Source organism: Castanea sativa, chromosome 10 (assembly GCF_040712315.1).
Source record: "Castanea sativa cultivar Marrone di Chiusa Pesio chromosome 10, ASM4071231v1".
Classification (NCBI taxonomy): domain Eukaryota; kingdom Viridiplantae; phylum Streptophyta; class Magnoliopsida; order Fagales; family Fagaceae; genus Castanea; species Castanea sativa.
In genome coordinates this window covers 3,390,883-3,411,412 of record NC_134022.1, presented here as the reverse complement: position 1 = coordinate 3,411,412, position 20,530 = coordinate 3,390,883, and the positions used below count along the sequence as shown (strand labels likewise).

Here is a 20,530-nt window from a genome sequence, read left to right as displayed (position 1 = left end):
ACATACATTTTATTTGTTCATTATCTTCTATAATATTAATACTTATCTATGTGTATCAGATTTTTTTTTTTTTTTTTGGGCTTATCTTTTCCTTTTGTGTGTGGATATTTTCAAACTTTTCACTCAAACACAAACTCTTTTTAAAGGATTTGAATTTGAGAAGTTTATCAATAACAAATTTATGTTTATCACTTTGTTTAAATTCAATTATTTTTGTTTGAGATTTAAAAATATCGAGATTTTGAGAGGAGAATTTTTTTTTTGACATTTTTTTCTTTCTTTTCTTTAAAGTAACACAACATACTTCCCTAAATGGTTCAAAAAAAAAAACGTACTTCCCCAAAAAAAAAGATTAAAAAAAAAGTAATTGAACAATTAAAAGTATTTAAGTTTAACAAAATAAAATAAAAAATAAAAGAAAGGAAGGACCAAGAAGTAACCGAATTCAAATAGAAAATATACTTTTCAAATAGGGAAGAAGAGATTTAGAAGAAAAAAAAATGAGAATTGAAATTTTAAAGGAATAGCAATTTAAAAAAAAACAGCAATTTTTCAAAAATAGAGGGAGAGATAAAAGAGGTTGAAATTTAGGATTTGATGAAAAAAAGAATAGTTTAGTTTTACGTGGGAGTTAATAATATATTTTTACTGAATTATCCTCAAGTTTTGTTTTGTGTTTGAATTCCTATATAAAAATAAAAAGGGAAAACTTTTGAAAATATGTTGGTGAGAGTTTGTGTTTGAATTGCTATTAAAAAAAGCACAAAATTTAAGTATCAAATTTTGTGATGGGAAAATATAGTAATCCAAAATTATAATGGATGCAAATTATTAACATATTTTCAAAAAAATAGAAGAGCCTCTGAGCACGCGCGTGAGTGCGTGCTTAGAGGCTAGTTATTATCTATGTATGATAGAAAACTGAAATTTTTGACTTTTTCACAGACCTATATTAGAACTAGGATTTAAAAAATAATTATAATATTTTTAATTAGACCTCACATTAGATTTTTTTTATATATAAAAAAAGGACTCACTTTAGGTTTCAATACAAAGAAAAAGAAAAAAGAAAGACTCACGTAAAACTCTCACACTATTTAGTTTAAAACATTAAAATGATGATGTGGAAAATTGTGGAAGTTTCAGATGTTTCAGGTTTAATATTTAGATAAAATAATAATTTTATTTAAATATTAATGATAATGATGAATTTCAGTTAGATTAAAATGGATTGTTGTTAAATTAATATTTTTATCAACTTAGAAATTATAAGAGAAGAAGATAAAAACAAAAAAAAAAATTATATTTATTTTTAAAAAAATTAAAAAAAAATCTGCAATTTGGTGAAGTCACTTGGTTATTTTATTAATGAGCTATGAAATAAAATTTAAAAACAAAAAACAATCACATATACTCAATAAAATTCACCACTCAAATTTCTCAAAAAAAAAATACCACACGACAAAAATTATCACACATTCTTATTAAAAATTAAAAAATAAAAAATAAATTATCATGGCTATTATTAAATTTATGTAAGAATTTTAATATTTGACTAACTACGTTTACTTTTTTTTTTTTTAAATGACTAATTGGATGGTCAGATTGAGAGAACATAATCATACAAGTACACAGCACATGTCAGTCACGTGCCATTTTTAGATTTAAAATCTAATTGTTGGACTTGAAGAGTGTAATTAAAGGTTAATTTTGGTAAATTATGGTCACAATCAAACGGTAGATTTATCAAAATTCACATTGAATTAAGAAATATAAGTCTGGCTTTATGTTACACCTCATGTAACTTTAAAAAATGTTACACCAACCAATAACTTATTGATAAATTTATATTTTGAAAATCCAACCGTTGGATCACATTTTCTATATGTTCTTAACATGCATGCCAATTTTGATGTCAATCGGATGTAATTTACCATTTGATCTTTAAACTCATCCTTTATGCGTTATTTTCAATTACAAAAACTTGAATTTAAACAATTAATTGATGACATGACTATTAATCTTTGATCACCTTGAAATTTTTTAAGCATGAAAAATATATGAAGATAGTATAATCTAACGGCAGATTTGTCAAAATTCATATCGAATTAAGAAATATAGGGTTAGGTTCATGTTACACTTGATATAACTCTAAAAAATGTTACACTAACCAATAACTTATTTTTGAATTCATATTTTGAAAATCCAACCGTTGGATCACATTTTCTATATGTTCTTAACATGCATGCCAATTTTGATATCAATCGGATGTAATTTACCATTTGATCTTTGAACTTATCCTTTATGCGTTATTTTCAATTACAAAAACTTGAATTTAAACAATTGATTGATGACATGGCTATTAATCTTTGATCATCTTGAAATTTTTTAAGCATGAAAAATATATGAAGATAATGTAATCTAACGGTAGATTTGTCAAAATTCACATCGAATTATGAAATATAGGGTTGAGTTCAAGTTACACTTGATGTAACTCTAAAAAATGTTACACCAACCAATAACTTATTGTTGAATTCATATTTTGAAAATTCAGCCGTTGGATTACATTTTCTATATGTTCTTAACATACATGCCAATTTTCATGTCAATCGGATGTAATTTTTCATTTGATTTTTAAACTCATCTTTTATACCTTATTTTAAACTACAAAAACTTGAATTTAAACAATTGATTGATGACATGACTATTAATCTTTTATCACCTTGAAATTTTTTAAGTATAAAAAATATATGAAGATAGTGTAATCTAACGGTAGATTTGTTAAAATTCATATCGAATTAAGAAATATAGGGTTGGGTTCAAGTTACACTTGATGTAACTCTAAAAAATGTTACACCAACCAATAACTTTTTGTTGAATTCATATTTTGAAAATCCAACCGTTGGATCACATTTTCTATATGTTCTTAACATGCATGCCAATCGGATGTAATTTACCATTTGATCTTTAAACTCATTTTTTATGCGTTATTGTAAACTACAAAAATTTGATTTTATACAAAAACCTTACCTATAGCGGCGGTCACAAAAAACGCCGCAATAGATCTCATCTACTGCGGCAGGCCAAAAACGCGCCGCAATAGGCAACATATAGCGGCAGTTTTTGCACCCGCCGCAATAGGCCCGCTGCAATTTCAGGGTCTATTGCGGCGGGTCATTGACCCGCCGCTATATCTAAGCCGAAGGCCACTAAAGCAGGTCTATTACGGCGGGTCACTGGCCCGCCACAATAGTACGCCGCAATATACTAGGTCTATTGCGGCGGGCTAATAGATCTCATGTACAGCGGCGAGCCGAAAAAGCGCCGCAATAGGCGACCTATAGCGGCAGTTTTCGCACCCGCCGCAATAGGCCCGTCGCAATAGGCCAGTTTTTTTGTAGTGCTTGTCATTACAGGATGCAATTCCTGTTTTGAAGAAGTTTGATATCATTTTATATTGTACGGCTCAATATCTTTTCATGGACAAAGGGGAAAGAGAATTAATGAAGTAGTATTTAGCAATGCAAGTTTGGAATTTGCTTTTTAAGAAAAAAGCAGCCAAAATTCCTAGATAGAGTAGTAGAGAGGGTCATATTACACAGAAGCCTTGTATATATGAATACAAATGCTTTGAAACTAAGAAAGGAAGATACCAAAACCTTTCTTAAGCCTAATTAAATTCTTTACCTTGCCAAGCCAAAAATTCACCACCTTAATTATAGTAAAAACCATAGACACTCTTGCCGAATGTTGTCAATCCCTAGACATCAACCATTTTCCCTCAATGTTTGTCAAAAGAAAGCGCGGATATCTTAGAGGAACCCATCCCTTTATTTGGTGTTTAGCCATAATTTGCTCCTTGATATGCATAGCAGTGATAGTCTCAGGCGCCGCAGTGTTCATTGGATACATGGTCATGCATCCGAGAATACCTATCTTGAGTGTCGCAAATGCCACTCTTGGCACCATGCGATATTCTCAAGATGGTCTACTTGAAACCCAGATGACTATTATCATCAGGGCCGAGAATGACAACACAAGAGCTCATGCAAGTTTTTCACACACTGGCTTTATTCTCAGCTTTCAAGGACTAGTAATAGCAAAACTCGTCGCTGACCCGTTTGATGTAGAGAAAAACAGTTCTATTTATTTTAATTATGAGGTCACATCTGATGAAATTCCATTGGACTCTGCTCGAAGGCATCAGGTAGACTTGTCATTGAAGCAAAGGGTAATTACATTCGATTTCAAAGGGAACTCAAGGACTCAATGGAGAGTATGGCGGCTTGGCTCCGTTAAGTTCTGGTGTCACCTCGACTGTCAACTCCGGTTCCATACATCGAATGGAACTTACATAAGTTCACGTTGCAGCTCCAAATCTAAATGACCTCTCTTTGTCTTTGTTGTTCAAGGTTCTGCTCATATAGGAAGAACTGAAACGGATGCAATACAAATTTTTCTAAGATATTAAAATACGACATGGTACTTATACATATATTAATTATTATTATTATTTTTTTTTTAATATTTTGTTAAGCATTTATATTTCATATATTGTTAAAAATATATCAATTTAAGAGCAATAATGGATAATAGAGTGAATTCATGGCTATTAAATAATGTTTAGAATATAATTGATTTTTTTTTTTTTTTTTTTTGTAATTTCTAACCACTACAAGCTCTTGTTGGGTGGAGAACATGGATTGGAGTTCAAGTATCTAGAAGGAAGTTACATACACATATATATACTTTCTTTTTTTTTTTTTTTTTTTTCTTTTTATAAACACATACATATATACTTAGATTAAAGTAGAATAAGATTTCTATCTCAAATTATTTTTTTTAAAAAAAGAGTCTAAATCATCAAATACTAACATAGCCATCATATATTAATAACCAAATCTTAAACAAGGCGATGCAACAATAAGAGCATTGGCATATAGGGGTGTAAAACCCCTAAATGGCTATTTTTGAACCCCTAAACACCAAAAAAACCTCTACACCTAGGTGTTTGTAAGTAAAATATTTACTTAACAACCCCCAATCACCAAAAAACCTCTACATTTGGGTATCTATAGCTAAAAAAGTTAGACACAAATTATAGTAAAGTTTAATAAGTAAAACCTCCCTGTAGCAAGTGATTATTTATTATTATTATTCTTTTTAATTTCTTCTCTCATTCTCTCTCCTCTCTTGCTGCTCTCTCTTCTCTCACCCCTTTCACTTCTCTCTCCTCTCTCACTACTCTCTCTTCTCTTGCCTTTCTACCACCATCAAATTGGGTTGTGGGTGAGATCGGACTGCGACGGTGGTGGTGGGTTGCGACTCTGCCTAATCTAGTGGTTTTTTTTTTATATATATTATTTGGGTTTGCTGATTGGTTGTGGTTGTTGATGGTTGTGGAGGTGGTGGTGGTGGATCCTAGTGGTAGTGGTTGTTATGGTTGAGGTTTTTTTTTTTTTTTGCTATGGGGTTTAATTTTGTGATGTGTTTTGATTGTGGGTGATGAAAGAGAGAGTGAAGTGAAGAGAGAGAAACTGCTATGGGTGACGGAAAAGAGATTGAGAAAGAGAGTCAAATAATTAAAAACTTGAATTGTGTTGGATTTAAAATGAAAAATAAAAAATATGATGTTAGATGAGTTATAAAATATGTTTTTTTATTTATATTTTAAACCTGGCTATGAATGCTCTAATAATTTGGATATTATTTTAAAAAATTAAAGTTAGAAGGTGGTAAAATAATTCCTGGGCCGTGCACATTGGGGACATGCAGGCAGTAGTGGTGTCTGACACAACCAATACTGCATTGTCCATGCTTCCTGATTATATGCTACATGCACGTTACTCTCTCTCTCTCTCTCTCTCAAAGTTGTTCAGGCTTAGTCTTATTCAAATATTTCTTTTTTTGGCTCCCTTTTACTCTACGTGCACAGTAGCTATGTACAAATCTTATCTCTCTCATTGTTCATGTTGTCATTACCGGATCCAAATTCCTGTTTTGAAGAAGTTTGATATCGTTTTATATTGCACTACGGCTCAAAAATCTTTTCATAAAACAAAGGAGAAAGAGAAGAAGTAGTATTTAGCAATGCAAGTTTGGAATTTGCTTTTTAGGAAAAAAGTCGGCAAGATTCCTAGACAGAGTACGTAGAGAAGGGTCACGCTATATAAAAAGCCTTATATAATACAAAGCTTTGAAACTCGGAAAGGAAGATACCAAAACCTTCCCCACCAAATTGAGCTAGGAACCCAATTAAATTATTTACCTTGCCAAAGCCTAAAACTAAAACTCACCACCTTATAGGAAAAACCATAAACACTCTTGCCGATCGAATGTTGTCACTATCTAGACCTCAACCATTTTCCCTCAATGTCTTCAGGCAAAAAACAATCTACACGTAAACATACCACCGGTTACATTATTTGGTTTTTAGCCATAATTTGCACCATCATATGCATAGCAGTGATAATCTCAGGCATCGCAGTGTTCATTGGATACATGGTCATACATCCGAGAATACCTACCTTGAGTATCGCAAACGCCCATCTTGACACCATGCGATATTCTCAAGCTGGTCTACTTGAAACCGCAATGAATATTATCATCAGAGCCGAGAATGACAACACCAAAGCTCATGCAAGTTTTTCAGACACTAGCTTCATTCTCAGCTTCCAAGGATTAGCACTAGCAAAACTCGTCGCCAACCCGTTTGATGTAAACAAAAACGATTCTATTGATTTTAATTATGTAGTCGCATCTTCTGAAATTCCATTGGATTCTGCTCGAATGCATCAAGTAGACTTGGCATTGAAGCAAAAGGTAATTACATTCGATTTTAAAGGGAACTCGAGGACTCGGTGGAGAGTATCGCTGCTTGGCTCTGTTAAGTTCTGGTGTCACCTCAATTGTCAACTCCGGTTCCATCCCTTGAACGGAACCTACATAAGGTCACGTTGCAGCTCCAAATCTAAATGACCTTTCATTATCTTTGTATTGGTTAAAGTTCTGCTCATGATATGCTTTCTTTTCTCTGTCTCTCTCTCTCAAAGTTGTTCAGGCTCTCTTTTTCAATTTTTTTTTCTTCTACTTTTTACTCTAGGTGTAGTGAAATAAATTTCTGTCTTTGAAATTTTATTTTCTTCCTCAGAGATTATACAAACCATATATGTTCCAAACTCAAAAACTTTAAATTGCATTATGAAGAATTTCTTTGTGGGAAAATAATTGTTTTTTTTTTTTCAACTGGCTAAAGTTATTATATTGTGCTGGAAATCATTTCCCAGCATGTTGAACTCTTAGACCAACGCTCAAACATGGGTCCTAGGCATTGGACTTGGGCCTTAAAATCAAAAACACTAGGTTTATATATATGTACCTCCAAACTGGTCACGAGGGATGCCATTGGTCAAGCAATACTACCTGTCTTTTCATATATACACATGGGAGAGTTGAGGGCAGGGACGGAGGCATTCATTGACCAAGGGGGCAGTGGCCCCCTAATTTTAAAAAAAAATATTTATATATATATGTATTAATTTTAGTAATTTTGTTCTATAAAATTACATTTTACCACTTTAACAATATTATTGAATCTTTTTAGAATAACATTAAAGATACAAACTTATTTACAATATTTTTATAAACTGTTGAGATACAAATTCTTATTGGTTCGCATCTGGGTTATTACTTGCATTATTTTTTTACTTATCAATAATCACTCACTATATCATCAATTTACTTCTAGCACTTTTCTCATTTTAAAGGCCTTTAAAAAAATTTATAGATTTAAAATCTAAAACAACATATATTAGCCCAAAAACATTTGTGCAACAACAAAAATCACCAATAGCATAGCTAAAAAAAATTAAGTCTAATAAATCAATTTTACTCAAATAAACAGCTGCCCTTTAAAAAGTTTTAAATAGAATAATTTTGTCTTTACCTAGCAAATGCACACATTAAAAACTAAAAAAAAAAAATCTCCACAACTAAGAAGTTGCCAAACTAGAGGTCAAAGTCGCCCCCTTAACTTAAAATCCTGGCTCCGTCCCTGGTTGAGGGTATGTGTTCATAGGATTCACCGAGAGTACATGTGTGTCTAAATTAAGGAGACCACAATCCAAAACTACTACTAATAGTCGATACAACAACTCACCTAGCTATCTAACACACAATTACTGAATAAAGCAACGAAAAGTCAGTAAAAATAAAATCCAACACATTCACCATTCATAAAAAAGAAAAATCTAGAAAACTGAAATCAACAAAATTAAGAAGTGTAAATGGAAAACAAACGTGCAATAAGACGTAACTTAACATGCATGGGCATAAATAATTAAAATGTATGAAATTTCCTGAATATATATGTGAATAAGTACACATGAAGTACATAGAGAACCAAGTATCAGCCAACTCTTAATTAGGCTGGATCAACAATTTGTTTTGAAATGAAATGTTGCATAGCCTTACAAAGCCCATTTGGCCCATTATGGAGTAATAGATCATAATTCATCAAATTAAAACCCCTTAAAACTAGGGGCATTTCTTTGAAAAAACTATTCCCATAGGGACATGCATTGGCGAAATCAGCTTCTTATTCAAGAATGAAGTACCGACCAACTCTCCAAGGCCTTTTTTTTAATAGTTTTTTTTAGTTTCTGCAAAGTTTGAATTTTTATTTTGATTCCAACTCTTTTAACGGACTTCCAAATCATTTGAACTTAACCCCTTTTAGTTTTGAAGTTGTTTAGGTAAAATCAAACCCTAAAGTTCAATAGATTCCACAACACTTTCGACCCTCTAAATATATTGGCATTCAAATTAATTAAATAAATGCTATGTCCACAACATTTTCGCAACAACTTCTAATTGGTAAGTTGTTATTTGTTGTTATTATTGAGGCAAAAAAGTAATCTCAGCAGTAGGTTCAAATTTGAACCAATAATAACCAACCACCTATGATATATTGTGAAAATGTTGTGGACGTAACACTTCTCTTCAAGTTATGGATCATTGGTTCTAGAATAGTCAAACTAGCTTGCCCTAATTTAACATGGCCTATAGTGCCTGCTTGACACTAGATTATAAGTTTTTTAGTTTTTATATTCAGCTTTTAAAACATCAATTTTTCTTAATTCATCTCACTTTTTCAAAGTATAATTATACTTTAACACAAAAAACTAAATATGTTTTAGGTTCAATTACTATAACATGTGTATACATAGATACACTTAAAAATTATATAAAAAGATACATAATATAATTCCTATATATATATATATTAAATACTATTGATAGTTGTAGGGAGGATTGGCCCAGTGGTATATATTGGGCCGGGGGCCCGGTTTTAAGAATGTCTAATTGTCTAAGGACGGGTAAACGTTGCTATAGAGGTCGACATTGATGAATGAAGAAAGGGGTCTAGTTATAATGATCCAAGAAGGGGATCTGAAGAGAGATGCCTCCTCGGCTGAGCAAAGTAGAGGTCAGAGGGTACGGACTGCCATCTAGGAGCAACGTTCCAGGAGATTCTATTGATAAGGATATACATCACGAGAGAAAATGACAAAAGAAATTATGAAATATCTAAGAGAAAGCTGCTACCACTGCATTGAATGCTTTGTAGTTAACTTTCTGGCCGTATTAATGAGGAAGTGATACCTGAACAGTGATTTTCAACCTTACAGCTACTTCCAAAGATTTGAAGAAGGTGCTGATGGGACAATAATCAATACCAGCAATCTAATCTAAACGTGGAGGGCAGAGATAAAAGGGGGAAGGTAGTATAAAGCAGAAGGAGGACTCTGAGGGAAGGGGATTGAAGGGAAAAAGAAGGAAAAAACACTGTAGAATCAAGAACAATACTGGTAATCAGTCTTCAAAGAAATAGAGATAAGAATCAACCTCCTCGGATTGTGTCTGAGGACATTCTCCTTTAGATAAACTCAGTTCATCTTTATTCTAGTGTGATCTTTACTCACTATAATCATTGTCTAAGCTCATTAGAACCTAGTTTTCTAATCCACTATCTACAAATTCATTGTATTGGGCTCTTTGGACCTACTGCATTTCTTACTTTGGGCTTAGGTACAAAATAGTAGCCTTACAATTGGCGCCGTCTGTGGGGAGAACTTGTGTTCTAGTAAGTTTAACGTTTGATTATGGTAGGTTCAGGTCCGAACCAAGCGGAGTCTATGGGGTCCCAGCGTCAAGATCATTTTCTCAATCTTGAACAAGGAAAGGACCTAGAAGTAAGTGTGCACGCCACCCATACCAGTAGGAGCCAGTCTCGGGGTGAGAGCCAGTCTCTGGGTGGGAGCCATGTTTCGCATGAGGAGAATGCTAGAGCCATGCAACTGGAGATAGATCATTTGAAAAGGAAGTTAGGAAGTTGCGCTACGAACGGCGGAGGCAGACTCCTTCCATTTCTGACTCTTCTTTTGGTGATAATGAGGATGGAAATTACAGGCCCAAGTCAAGAACTCCCCCTAGTGAGTCTTTCTCGTATGATGAGGATAGCCCTCATGACCACAAAAATAGGAGTTCGTCTTCCAAAGGCCTTGGAAACAACACTATGAGCAGAGCGTTGAACTAGATTTCCAGATCACCTTTCACGCGTAGAATTGAAGAAGGAAGACTTCCTCATTGGTTGACTCAGCCATCATTCACCATGTACAATGGTCGAATAGACCCTGTAGAGCATGTGAGCTACTTTAACTAGAGGATGGCTGTGCACTCCAAGAATGAGGCCTTGATGTGCAAGGTATTCCCATCCAATTTGGGACATGTGGCCATGAGGTGGTTTGATAGCCTGAGAGTAGGTTCTATAAATTCCTTTAAGGAACTCATTCGAGCGTTTGGATCTCGCTTTATTACATGTAGTAGCGTTCCTCGGCCTTTAGACTCCCTATTGTTTATGACCATACGAGAGGGGGAAACCCTGAAAACGCGCTCGGACAGATACTGGGAGATACTCAATGAGATCGATGGGGACTTTGATAATGTGGCCATAAGTACTTTCAAGGTCGGCCTACCTGCCGAGCAAAATTTTGAGAAAGTCACTGACTAAGAAGCAGGTAAGGAGTGTGCGTCAGCTCATGGACCGTATTGACGAGTATAAGCGGGTCGAGAAGGACTAGTAGCAAGGGAAAGGAAAGGCTAAGGTTATCCCTCAAGATAAGAGGTATTTCAGGTCGGACAGATACAACAATAATTGGCCTCGAACAGACTTTACGGTGAGTCTGGGTCTATCGCTAATCAGGTGGTCAGCATAGTGTTCAGAGAGCCAGTCCATCAAGTCTTAGAAAAGATTAAGAATAAGCCATACTTTAGATGGCCAAATAAAATGGAAGGAGAACCTATGAAGTGCAATCAAAACCTTCATTGTCAATACCACAAAGAACGAGAGCACACCACAAAAGATTGCAAAACTTTGTGAAATCACTTGGAACAGTTGGTCAGAGATGGTAAGTTGAAATAATTTCTACATCAATCCAGTGGGCAGAGCGGTCAGGCTGGACCCAAACCTCAAAGAGACACATTTTTTCAAGGCCTCATTTGGGCACTATTAATGTCATCTTCGCTGCTCTAGGGAGAATTGGTTCTTACCCCTCTAGGGTAATGTCTGTAGCCCGGCCACCCACTGAGGACTCTAACCCTGAGCCGAAGAAAGCTAGGACGAAGATTCGATCGGCGTTGAGCTTTTTGGATAAGGACAAAGCTAGAACCATACAGCCACAAGACAATGCCCTGGTGGTCACCCTCAGGATTAGGGGGTATGATGTGAAGAGGGTGTTGGTAGATTAGGGTAGCGGGGTAGAAATTATGTACCCTGATTTGTACAAGGGGCTAAACTTGAAACGTGAAGATTTGAAAGCTTATGATTCATCTTTGTTAGGCTTTGACGGGAAAGTTGTTCCAATGGACCATATTAGACTACCCGTGCAAGCCAGTTCAGAGGTGGTAGAGGTGGACTTCATTGTGATGGACGCTTATTCTCCCTACACGGCCATTGTAGCGAGACCCTGGCTTCATGCCCTCAGAGCCGTTTCTTCAACTTTGCATTTGAAGGTGAAATATCCATCTGAGGACCAAATTGAGGAGCTGGTTTGGAGCCAGTCCATGGCCAAGTAGTGCTTGGTGGCTGCAATAATGCACCAGCCAAGAGTTGAGTCCTCGGCCTCTATTGAGAAGGGCTTATAGCAATCAAGGACTTCGGCATTTTCTACTGACGCTACTCCAGAAGGACCAAAGTGTGAGGAGTTAGAGAAAATTTTGATTGATGATGATTCAGAAAAGTTCTTTCAGGTTGGAGCTTAACTGCCTCTTCGGGAGAAAGAAGGGCTGATAGTATTCCTTAGGGAGAATATTGATGTGTTTGAGTGGAGTGCTTATGAAGCTCCAAGGGTGGATCCAAGCTTCATTTTCCATCATCTGAATGTCAACCTAGTTGTTATCCCTAGAAAGCAACCACCTCGGCGTACATTTAAAGAGCATTCTGAGGCTGTCAAGGAGGAGGTGATCAAACTTAAGCAAGTTAGGGTTATTAAAGAGGTGTTTTACCCTAAGTGGCTTGCTAATACTTTAGTGGTGAAGAAGAAGAATGGAAACTAGCGAGTATATGTGGACTTCACAGATTTGAATAAAGCCTGCCCATAAGATCCTTTCCTCATGCCTCGGATAGACCAGCTGGTGGATGCGATTGTAGGCCATCCTCGGATGAGCTTAATAGATGCCTTCTAGGGATACCATCAAATACCACTGGCTCTGGATGATTAAGAGAAGACAGCTTTCGTCACTGTTACTGGAAATTACCACTATAAAGTGATGCATTTTGGTTTAAAGAATGCAGGGTCTACCTATTAAAGGATGATGACCAGGATGTTCGAGCCACAACTAGGTAAAAATATTGAGGTTTATATAGATGACATGGTAGTAAAGAGTAAGGTGGTGTCCGAGCACTTGGGAGACCTCGAAAATATTTTTGAAATATTGCGGAAACACAAGCTGTGCCTCAATGCTTCCAAATGCTCCTTTGGCGTGGGATTAGGTAAATTTTTGGGAAATATAGTCACTTATTGTGGAATTGAGGTCAACCCTGATCAAGTTACAGCCACCTTGGAATCCCAAAGATGTCCAGAAATTAATAAGAATGACTGCTACCTTGAATCGATTTATCTCTCAGTCTGCGGATAGGTGCAGACCTTTATTCTAGTTGTTAAATAAGTGGAAGAGATTTGAATGGACAGAAGAGTGTGTGTTGGCCTTTCAGCAGCTTAAGGAGTACCTTTCTCGGCCACCTGTTATGTCTAGGCTCGAAGAGGATGAGGTTTTGTTTGCTTACATTGTCGTGGCTTCCCATGCCGTGAGTTTAGTGCTGATACGGGTTAACTGTGGTGTACAGAGGCTAGTTTACTACGTGAGCAAGTCGTTGCATTAAGTAGAGGTTCGTTACCTACCACTAGAAAAGGTCATTTTAGCAGTGGTGCATGATACGCGTAAGCTCCCCCACTACTTCCAATCCCACATAGTTATTGTCTTAACCCAATTTCTACTCAGATTGTTACTTCGAAGCGCTGATTACACAAGAAGGATTGCCAAATGGGGTACGATCCTAGGGGCTTTTGATATTAGGTACATGCATCGCACCTCTGTTAAGGGTTAGGTCCTCACTGATTTGGTGGCCGAGTTTGCTAAATCCCCCTTAAAGGAGAAGGCTGAGAAGCAAAACATGGATGGAAAATTAGTTGGTATAGTCTCCTTGCAAGGGCCTTTATCTTAGAGGGTATACGTTAATGGTGCAACAAATCAGAAAGTATCTAAAGTGGGGCTAGTCATAATTTCTCCTAAGATGATCATTATTAAAAAATCCTTGAGGTTGGGTTTCTCGGCCACAAATAATGAAGCTGAGTATGAGGCTCTATTGGTAGGGATGACTATGGTTTAGAAAATGGGAGGAAAAATGGTGGAGATGTTCTCAGATTCGAGATATATTGTAGACCAAGCAGAGGGAGAATTGGAAGCTAGGGATCCGAGGATGCAAGAGTATTTGGGTCAGGTTAGACACTTGCAGTCGGGGTTTGAGTCTTTCACCTTATTGCAAATTGCTAGAAGCAGAAATACTCATGCTGACTCTTTGGCCATTCTCACAACATCCTCGAGGCATAGTTTACCTCGAGTTATCCTTATTGAAGACTTATGTAAGTCTACTGAGATGAGGGGAAATATGGTCCGTATTCATCAAATCAAAGTGGGACCTAGTTGGATGGATTCCATTGTGCTATTCCATAAAGAAAATATCTTACCCAAGGGGAAGTCCGAGGCTGACAAAGTACGCAGAAAGGCTCCTCGGTTTTGGCTGTTCGAGGACCAAAAACTGTACAAGCGCTCTTTTTCTGGATCATATCTGCTATGCATACACCTTGAGGCGGCAGAACTACTCCTAGAAGAGTTACATGAAGGGATTTATGGAAGCCACACAGGAGGTAGATCCTTATCTCACAAGGCCCTCACTCAAGGATACTGGTAGCTGAACATGCAGAGGGAAGCACAAGAGTATGTGAAGAAGTGCGATCAATATTAAAATTTTGCTCTAAACATTCATCAACCAGGGGGCATTCTCAATCTTTTGTCCAGCCTTTGGCCTTTTGCTCAATGGGGCTTGGATATTGTAGGGCTTTTCCCTAAGGCAATAAGGAATAAGAGATGGCTGCTGGTCGGCACAAATTACTTCACCAAGTGGGTTGAAGCTGAACCACTGGCAAATATCAGGGATATGGATGCCAAGAGGTTTGTCTAGAAAAACATCGTCACCTGGTTTGGGATTCCTAGTACCCTCATCTCTGACAACGGCCTTCAGTTTGATAGAAAAGCCTTCAGGAGGTAATTCTACGACCTAAGCATTACAGATAGGTATTCCACCCCAACTTATCCACAGGAAAATGGACAGGCCGAGACTGTCAATAAGGTCATTGTGAATGGACTCAAGAAGAGGTTGGATGATACAAAGGGAAAATGGGTGGAAGAGTTGCCACACGTCCTTTGGACATATCGGACTACACCTCGTAGATCCACAAGGGAGACACCATTTTCAATGACTTATGGGGCCGAGGCTATAATTCCTTTCGAGACAGGATTCCCAACATTAAGGACAAGCTCTTTCACTCCAAGCAACAATGATGGGCTGCTAGAGAAGAGGTTGGATTTGATTGAAAAGCGAAAGGAAATTGCCATGGTTCAATTGGCCTGTTATCAACACAAGCACAAACAAAGGTACGACTCAAACGTGAGGTTAAGGCCATTAGCACATGGAGATCTAGTGTTAAGAAAGGTTTTAGTTACTGCAAAAAACCCGGCATGGGGAAAGTTAAGACCCAATTGGGAAGGGCCATATCGCATCACCTCGGTAGTTGGAATAGGGGCATATTATCTTGAAAATCTAGATGAAAATGTTGTACCACGCCCCTAGAATGTAAATAATCTGCAAATGTATTACTATTAATGAAAGTCTTTTCTATCATATATCCTTTATTGCATTATGCGTTACATTCCTTATTTACTTAAATGTTAAACATAACCTTAGTTATGCTTGGTTCCTCGGATCACCTACTTTGGGTAAATTAATACTTCATGTCATTTTACTTAAGTGTCAAACAGAACCTTGGTTATGCTTAGCTCCTCGGACCACATGCCTTGAGTAAATTGATATTTTCTATCATTTTTCTAAGTGTTAAACAGAATTTTAGTTATGCCTAGTTCCTCGGACCACCTACTTTGGGTAAATTAATACTTCATGTCATTTTACTTAATATCAAATAGAACCTTAGTTAAGCCTGGCTCCTCGGACCACATACCTTGGACAAATTGATTTTTTTTTTTATCATTTTTCTAAGTGTTAAGCAGAAGCTTAGTTGGGTCTGGTTCCTCGAACCACCTACTTTGGATAAATTAATACTTTACGTCATTTTACTTAAGTATCAAACAAAATCTTAGTTATGTCTGGTTCCTCGAATCACATGCTTTAGGTAAATTAATACTTTTTATTATTTATTTAAGTCTCAAATAGAACCATCCATGTTGAATGGCAAGGATCTAAATAGCAGTGACTAGAACAAGTGGACATTCATGAGCATCACTTAAAGCATTTATAAGTATATCAAATATATCTGTTATCTGATCAAGATTTGATTATCCCCCCAAGTCCTTTAAACTTATTGAGTCCGATGTGGATGAATGCTCTGTTGCTAATTAGGAAGGTGTGATAACTATACTACCACTTATGCAGATAACCAAATGAAGTTATATCTCATTGTCATATTAATTAAGTGTTGAATAAAATAGAAACTATGCTAGGAAAAACACAAGAATCACAATTATGAAAGGAAAACTTATAATTTTCATTGATCTGAGCCTTAGAAAAAGGAAAGTTGCTTACAAAAGATTAAACTGCATTACAAATTCAAGGAATAAAAACAAATAGTTAAAAAAAGAAGAAGACAAAGACGACTTATGGTTTCATCTTTATTACAAGTTTGTCCTTGGGAGTCTTGGTAGGCTAGGTGGTTGTTGGGAGAGTTGCCAAGATCAACTCGTGGCTCTAAGAAGCCACCCCTCCCTTGGAAGTATCCTTGGGTGCATCTGAGGGCTTTGTCATCTCGGAGAAGGCTTCCCTGGGGACTTCTTGCTCCTTGTCAGGTGCGCTGGTTTGCTTTGCCCATTTTTTAGGACTTCTGGGAGGAGGAGGGTCCTTGGTTAGAACCTCTTCAATAGGGCTTGCAATGTTGGGGGCTGTGTCATCCTGAGAGGCTGAGGAGCCTGATGCCCGAATTGCAGGGGTAGTATACGTTTTCTGCTCTCCTAAGTGCCAAGGAGGCCTCAACTCCTGCCTGGTTGAGGGCCTCGTTCCACACCTGGAGGCAGTATAATCTGCATACCCTTGAAACCTCGGACTTGAAGGCCTCTTCGGTCTTAGCTACACCCACGTTGCAGCCATCTTGTTCGGCCTGATCCTTGGCTTTCTTAGCATCCTCCAAATTTTTCTTTAGCAGCTTGATTTGCTCCCTGGTAGCAGCAAGATCACTCTTAGTATGGAGAAGTTGCTTGTGCTAAGTCTCGGCCTGTCTCTCTGCCCCTTCCAGTGCTGCCTCAGCGTTTTTCTTCTCCTTCTTGGCTTCGGTGAGTTGGGCGTTAACTTTTTCACCCCTTTCTCGGACACATTGAAAGCCTCAATAGCAGCAACTCACCTGCCCTGCTCATCCTTCATTTGTCGGTGAGAAAAATTCACCAACTCCTCGGCTCTGAAAGTGGCTTGGACAGCCTACAAAGGAAACTTACCAAGTAAGTAAAGGCAAAAGTAAAAAAAAAAAAAAGAAAAAAAAAAGGTAATAATAACAAAAATAAGCAAACAAATAGCAGACTTAGTTTGAACGACTTACCATAGCCATATCTCTCTTTAGACTTAAAAACACCTCGTGTTTCTTGAGGGTCCGTAGATCAGCCATGCCATTGGGTAGAAGCAGGGCTTGCTTTACGGCGTCTGCCACGTACCCAACCTTTCCATGCTGGCGGTCCCTAATTGAGGAGTTCGCATAGAGAGGAGACCCGTCTAGCACCAGGGGGGATTCCAGTTTGGAACCCTGGTGCGGAGATCGTGTCCTCTGTCACCAGGTGCCCCATCACTCAAGGACCTTGTTTGGGTAGTCTTGACTACCTTGGCCCCTTTTTGGGGCTCATCCTCCTTGGAAGGAATAGCTCGGCCTTTTTCTACCACATCCTTCCCTTTTGTTCCCTTTTCCTCTTTTTATTTGTAAGTTCCTGTTGAGGATCATGAGAAGTGGGGAGAGGGGGATGTTTAGCTTGACCAACTACCTCATGTGCCTTGCCCCCAACTTGGGACTCCATCAACTCCATAAGGCTGCCCCTAAGTTTGCGTTGTATCCCCATTGCTTTAGGAATAGTTGTGTCTTCTTGGATGCTGCTTACTTGGGCCAAAGGAAGGTGGCAAGGGTTGCAGATCTGAGGCTTTGGAGATTGGGGCTGGTCGAAGATGGCAAACTCATCCTCGGAGTCAAGCACTTCAACTACTTCTTTTTCTTCTTCTTCTTCTTCTTCTTCTTCTTCTTCTTCCTTTGAGGTGGCTGGCTGTGAAGGGGTCGCTTCGTCCTCAACCTTGTACTGTAAGAGTGGTTCTAGCTTCAATACACCTTGTGGTCCCAAACCTAGATTGAGAAAGCCAGGCACGGTGATGTGATTAAGGGCATACGCGGATCCTTCGCCTTTATCACGCACTTCGGTGCTTAAAAGCTAGATGAGAGTGGGGTGTAGCCGAGGATCAAATGCGCTGCTCGTAGTTGACCGTCAATTTGGACAAACACCTCGCTTGGAGCATTCTGTCAAGGCTTTGCTGTTTGACAAGGCTTAAGTTCGGCTCAGCGGCGTGCTTATCTGCGAAACCATTAAGAAAACAAAAATCATTAATAATAGAATAGCACAAATAAAAAAAAAAAAATCATTTACAAGCACATACAAGGAAAGATGGATACAGAGTATGGCAAAGAAAAATAAAGGATGATTTAGAAGCAATAAACCTAGACCTACAACCCCACCTGGTTTCCCCTCTCTCGTCGGACAAGGGAGGCCATCGTGCCACTCCCTAGAGACAATTAGAAAGTCTTTATTCATGCCTTTGTTGGATTCAGGGAGACAAGAGATGAGTCTAAACTCAGGGTACCTAGTTTTTAGGTAGTATCCCTGCCCTTTTAAGTGGTGGAGGTTATAGACCCAATTGACGTTGTGATGGGTAAGACCTAAGCCCATTTTCTCATTAAGGGCATCTACGCTACCTAAAATCCTAAACATGTTTGGGGCACATTGGGTAAGAGCTAATCAATGAGCCTTAAGGTAATCCCTAGTGACCGTGCCCATAGGGATTCTCCCTCCTTCTATAAAGGCGATCATCGGGATTACCACCTCTCCCTCCTGCCTTTCAGTGTGCCAATCCCCTTGCTTACAATGCCTAATGAAGACTCCTGGTGAGATTCTATATTGAGCTTTAAAGCTCTCTATACCCTCTATGGAATCTACCAAGTAAGCGAATCTACCCATATGTGAAAGAAGGTTGAAGGTACTATGATGGTGAAGGGGAATTGAGGGTGCCGAGGAGAAAAGGGTACCGTGTAAAGAAAAGTAAAAAGAAAAGTAAGCGGGAAAATTTCTGCTCGAGTTCTAAGAAAACCCCTAGCCATTGGATTTGCATCGCACCGTAGAACATAGGGAACATGAAGTCGCAGAAATTTAATGAAAGCGAGTCTCGGGTGCCGAAGCGTCAGGAGCATGCGTTGGGCAGTTAAAAAGGGTACCTACACAGACAAGAATGATGTATGATAAAAGCGAGATACTTGGGGTAATATCGAAATCCCTCTTTTCTTCACGAGAAGCTAAAGAGGAGGATTTCGAGGGCCTATTGTAAGGAGGATTGGCCTAGTGGTATATATTGGGCCAGGGGCCCGGTCCGAGGACACCTAATTGTCTGAGGATGGGTAAACATTGCTATGGAGGTCGACATTGATGAATAAAGAAAGGTGTAGTTATGATGATCTGAGAAGGGGGTCTGAGGAGAGATTCCTTCTCGGCTAAGCAAAGCAGAGGTTAGAAGGTACGGACTGCCATCCAAGAGCAACGTTTCAGGAGATTCTATTGATAAGGATATACATCACGAGAACACAGGACAAAAGAAAGCTATGAAATATTTAAGAGAAAGCTGCTACCACCGCATTAAATGCTCTGTAGCTAACTCTCTGACCGTATTAATGAGGAAATGATACCTGAACAGTGGTTTTCAGCCTTACAACTACTCCCAAAGATTTCAAGAAGGTGTTAATGGAACAAGGATCAACACTAACAATCTGATCTACACATGGATGGTAGAGATAAAAGGGGAAAGGTAGTATAAAGCAGAAGGAGGACCTTGAGGGAAGGGGATCGAATGGAAAAAGAAGGGAAAAACACTGTAGAGTTTAGAACAATACTGGTAATCAGTCTCAAAAGAAATAGAGATAAATATCAACCTCCTCAGATTGTGTCCGAGGACGTTTTCCTTTAGATAAACTCAGTTCATCTTTATTTTAGTGTGATCTTTACTCACTATAATCATTGTCTAAGCTCATTAAAACCTATTTTTCTAATTCACTCTCTATAAATTCATTATATTAGGCTCTTTAGGCCTACTCCCTTTCTTACTTTGGACTTACGTACAAAATTGTGGCCTTGCAATAGTCATTCTTATATTGTGTTAACTCTTTAAAAAGTCTTGTAAGAATAATATTATTAGGTATAAAATGTAAACTGCTCTTTTTTTTTTTATTACTTCTTCATTTTTGTGTTAGGGACATATTTTTATGTAATTGGCATATCCTTTGACAAAACGCACTTTACTTGTATTTTGGTAAATCTAAATAAGTTCAAGATGATCATTACAAGAGGTTAAATTGAAGACATAAAGATTACTCAAAAACTGCTCAAGAAAAGTGTA

The 20,530-nt window shown here is 37.6% G+C and overlaps 3 protein-coding genes across 3 annotated transcripts; all 3 read left to right on the top strand.

Annotated features, from left to right (window-relative positions):
* Positions 1-3,760: 3,760 nt before the first annotated feature.
* Positions 3,761-4,494, top strand: LOC142614303 (uncharacterized). The gene has a single exon (XM_075786890.1). It carries the CDS (start codon positions 3,785-3,787, stop codon positions 4,385-4,387), a length of 603 nt encoding a protein of 200 aa, XP_075643005.1. The 5' UTR covers positions 3,761-3,784; the 3' UTR covers positions 4,388-4,494.
* Positions 4,495-6,234: 1,740 nt separating this feature from the next.
* LOC142611553 (NDR1/HIN1-like protein 12) lies at positions 6,235-7,168 on the top strand. The gene has a single exon (XM_075783616.1). It carries the CDS (start codon positions 6,373-6,375, stop codon positions 6,976-6,978), a length of 606 nt encoding a protein of 201 aa, XP_075639731.1. The 5' UTR covers positions 6,235-6,372; the 3' UTR covers positions 6,979-7,168.
* Positions 7,169-13,951: 6,783 nt separating this feature from the next.
* LOC142613521 (uncharacterized) lies at positions 13,952-14,530 on the top strand. The gene has a single exon (XM_075785896.1). It carries the CDS (start codon positions 13,952-13,954, stop codon positions 14,528-14,530), a length of 579 nt encoding a protein of 192 aa, XP_075642011.1.
* The last annotated feature ends 6,000 nt before the right edge of the window (positions 14,531-20,530 follow it).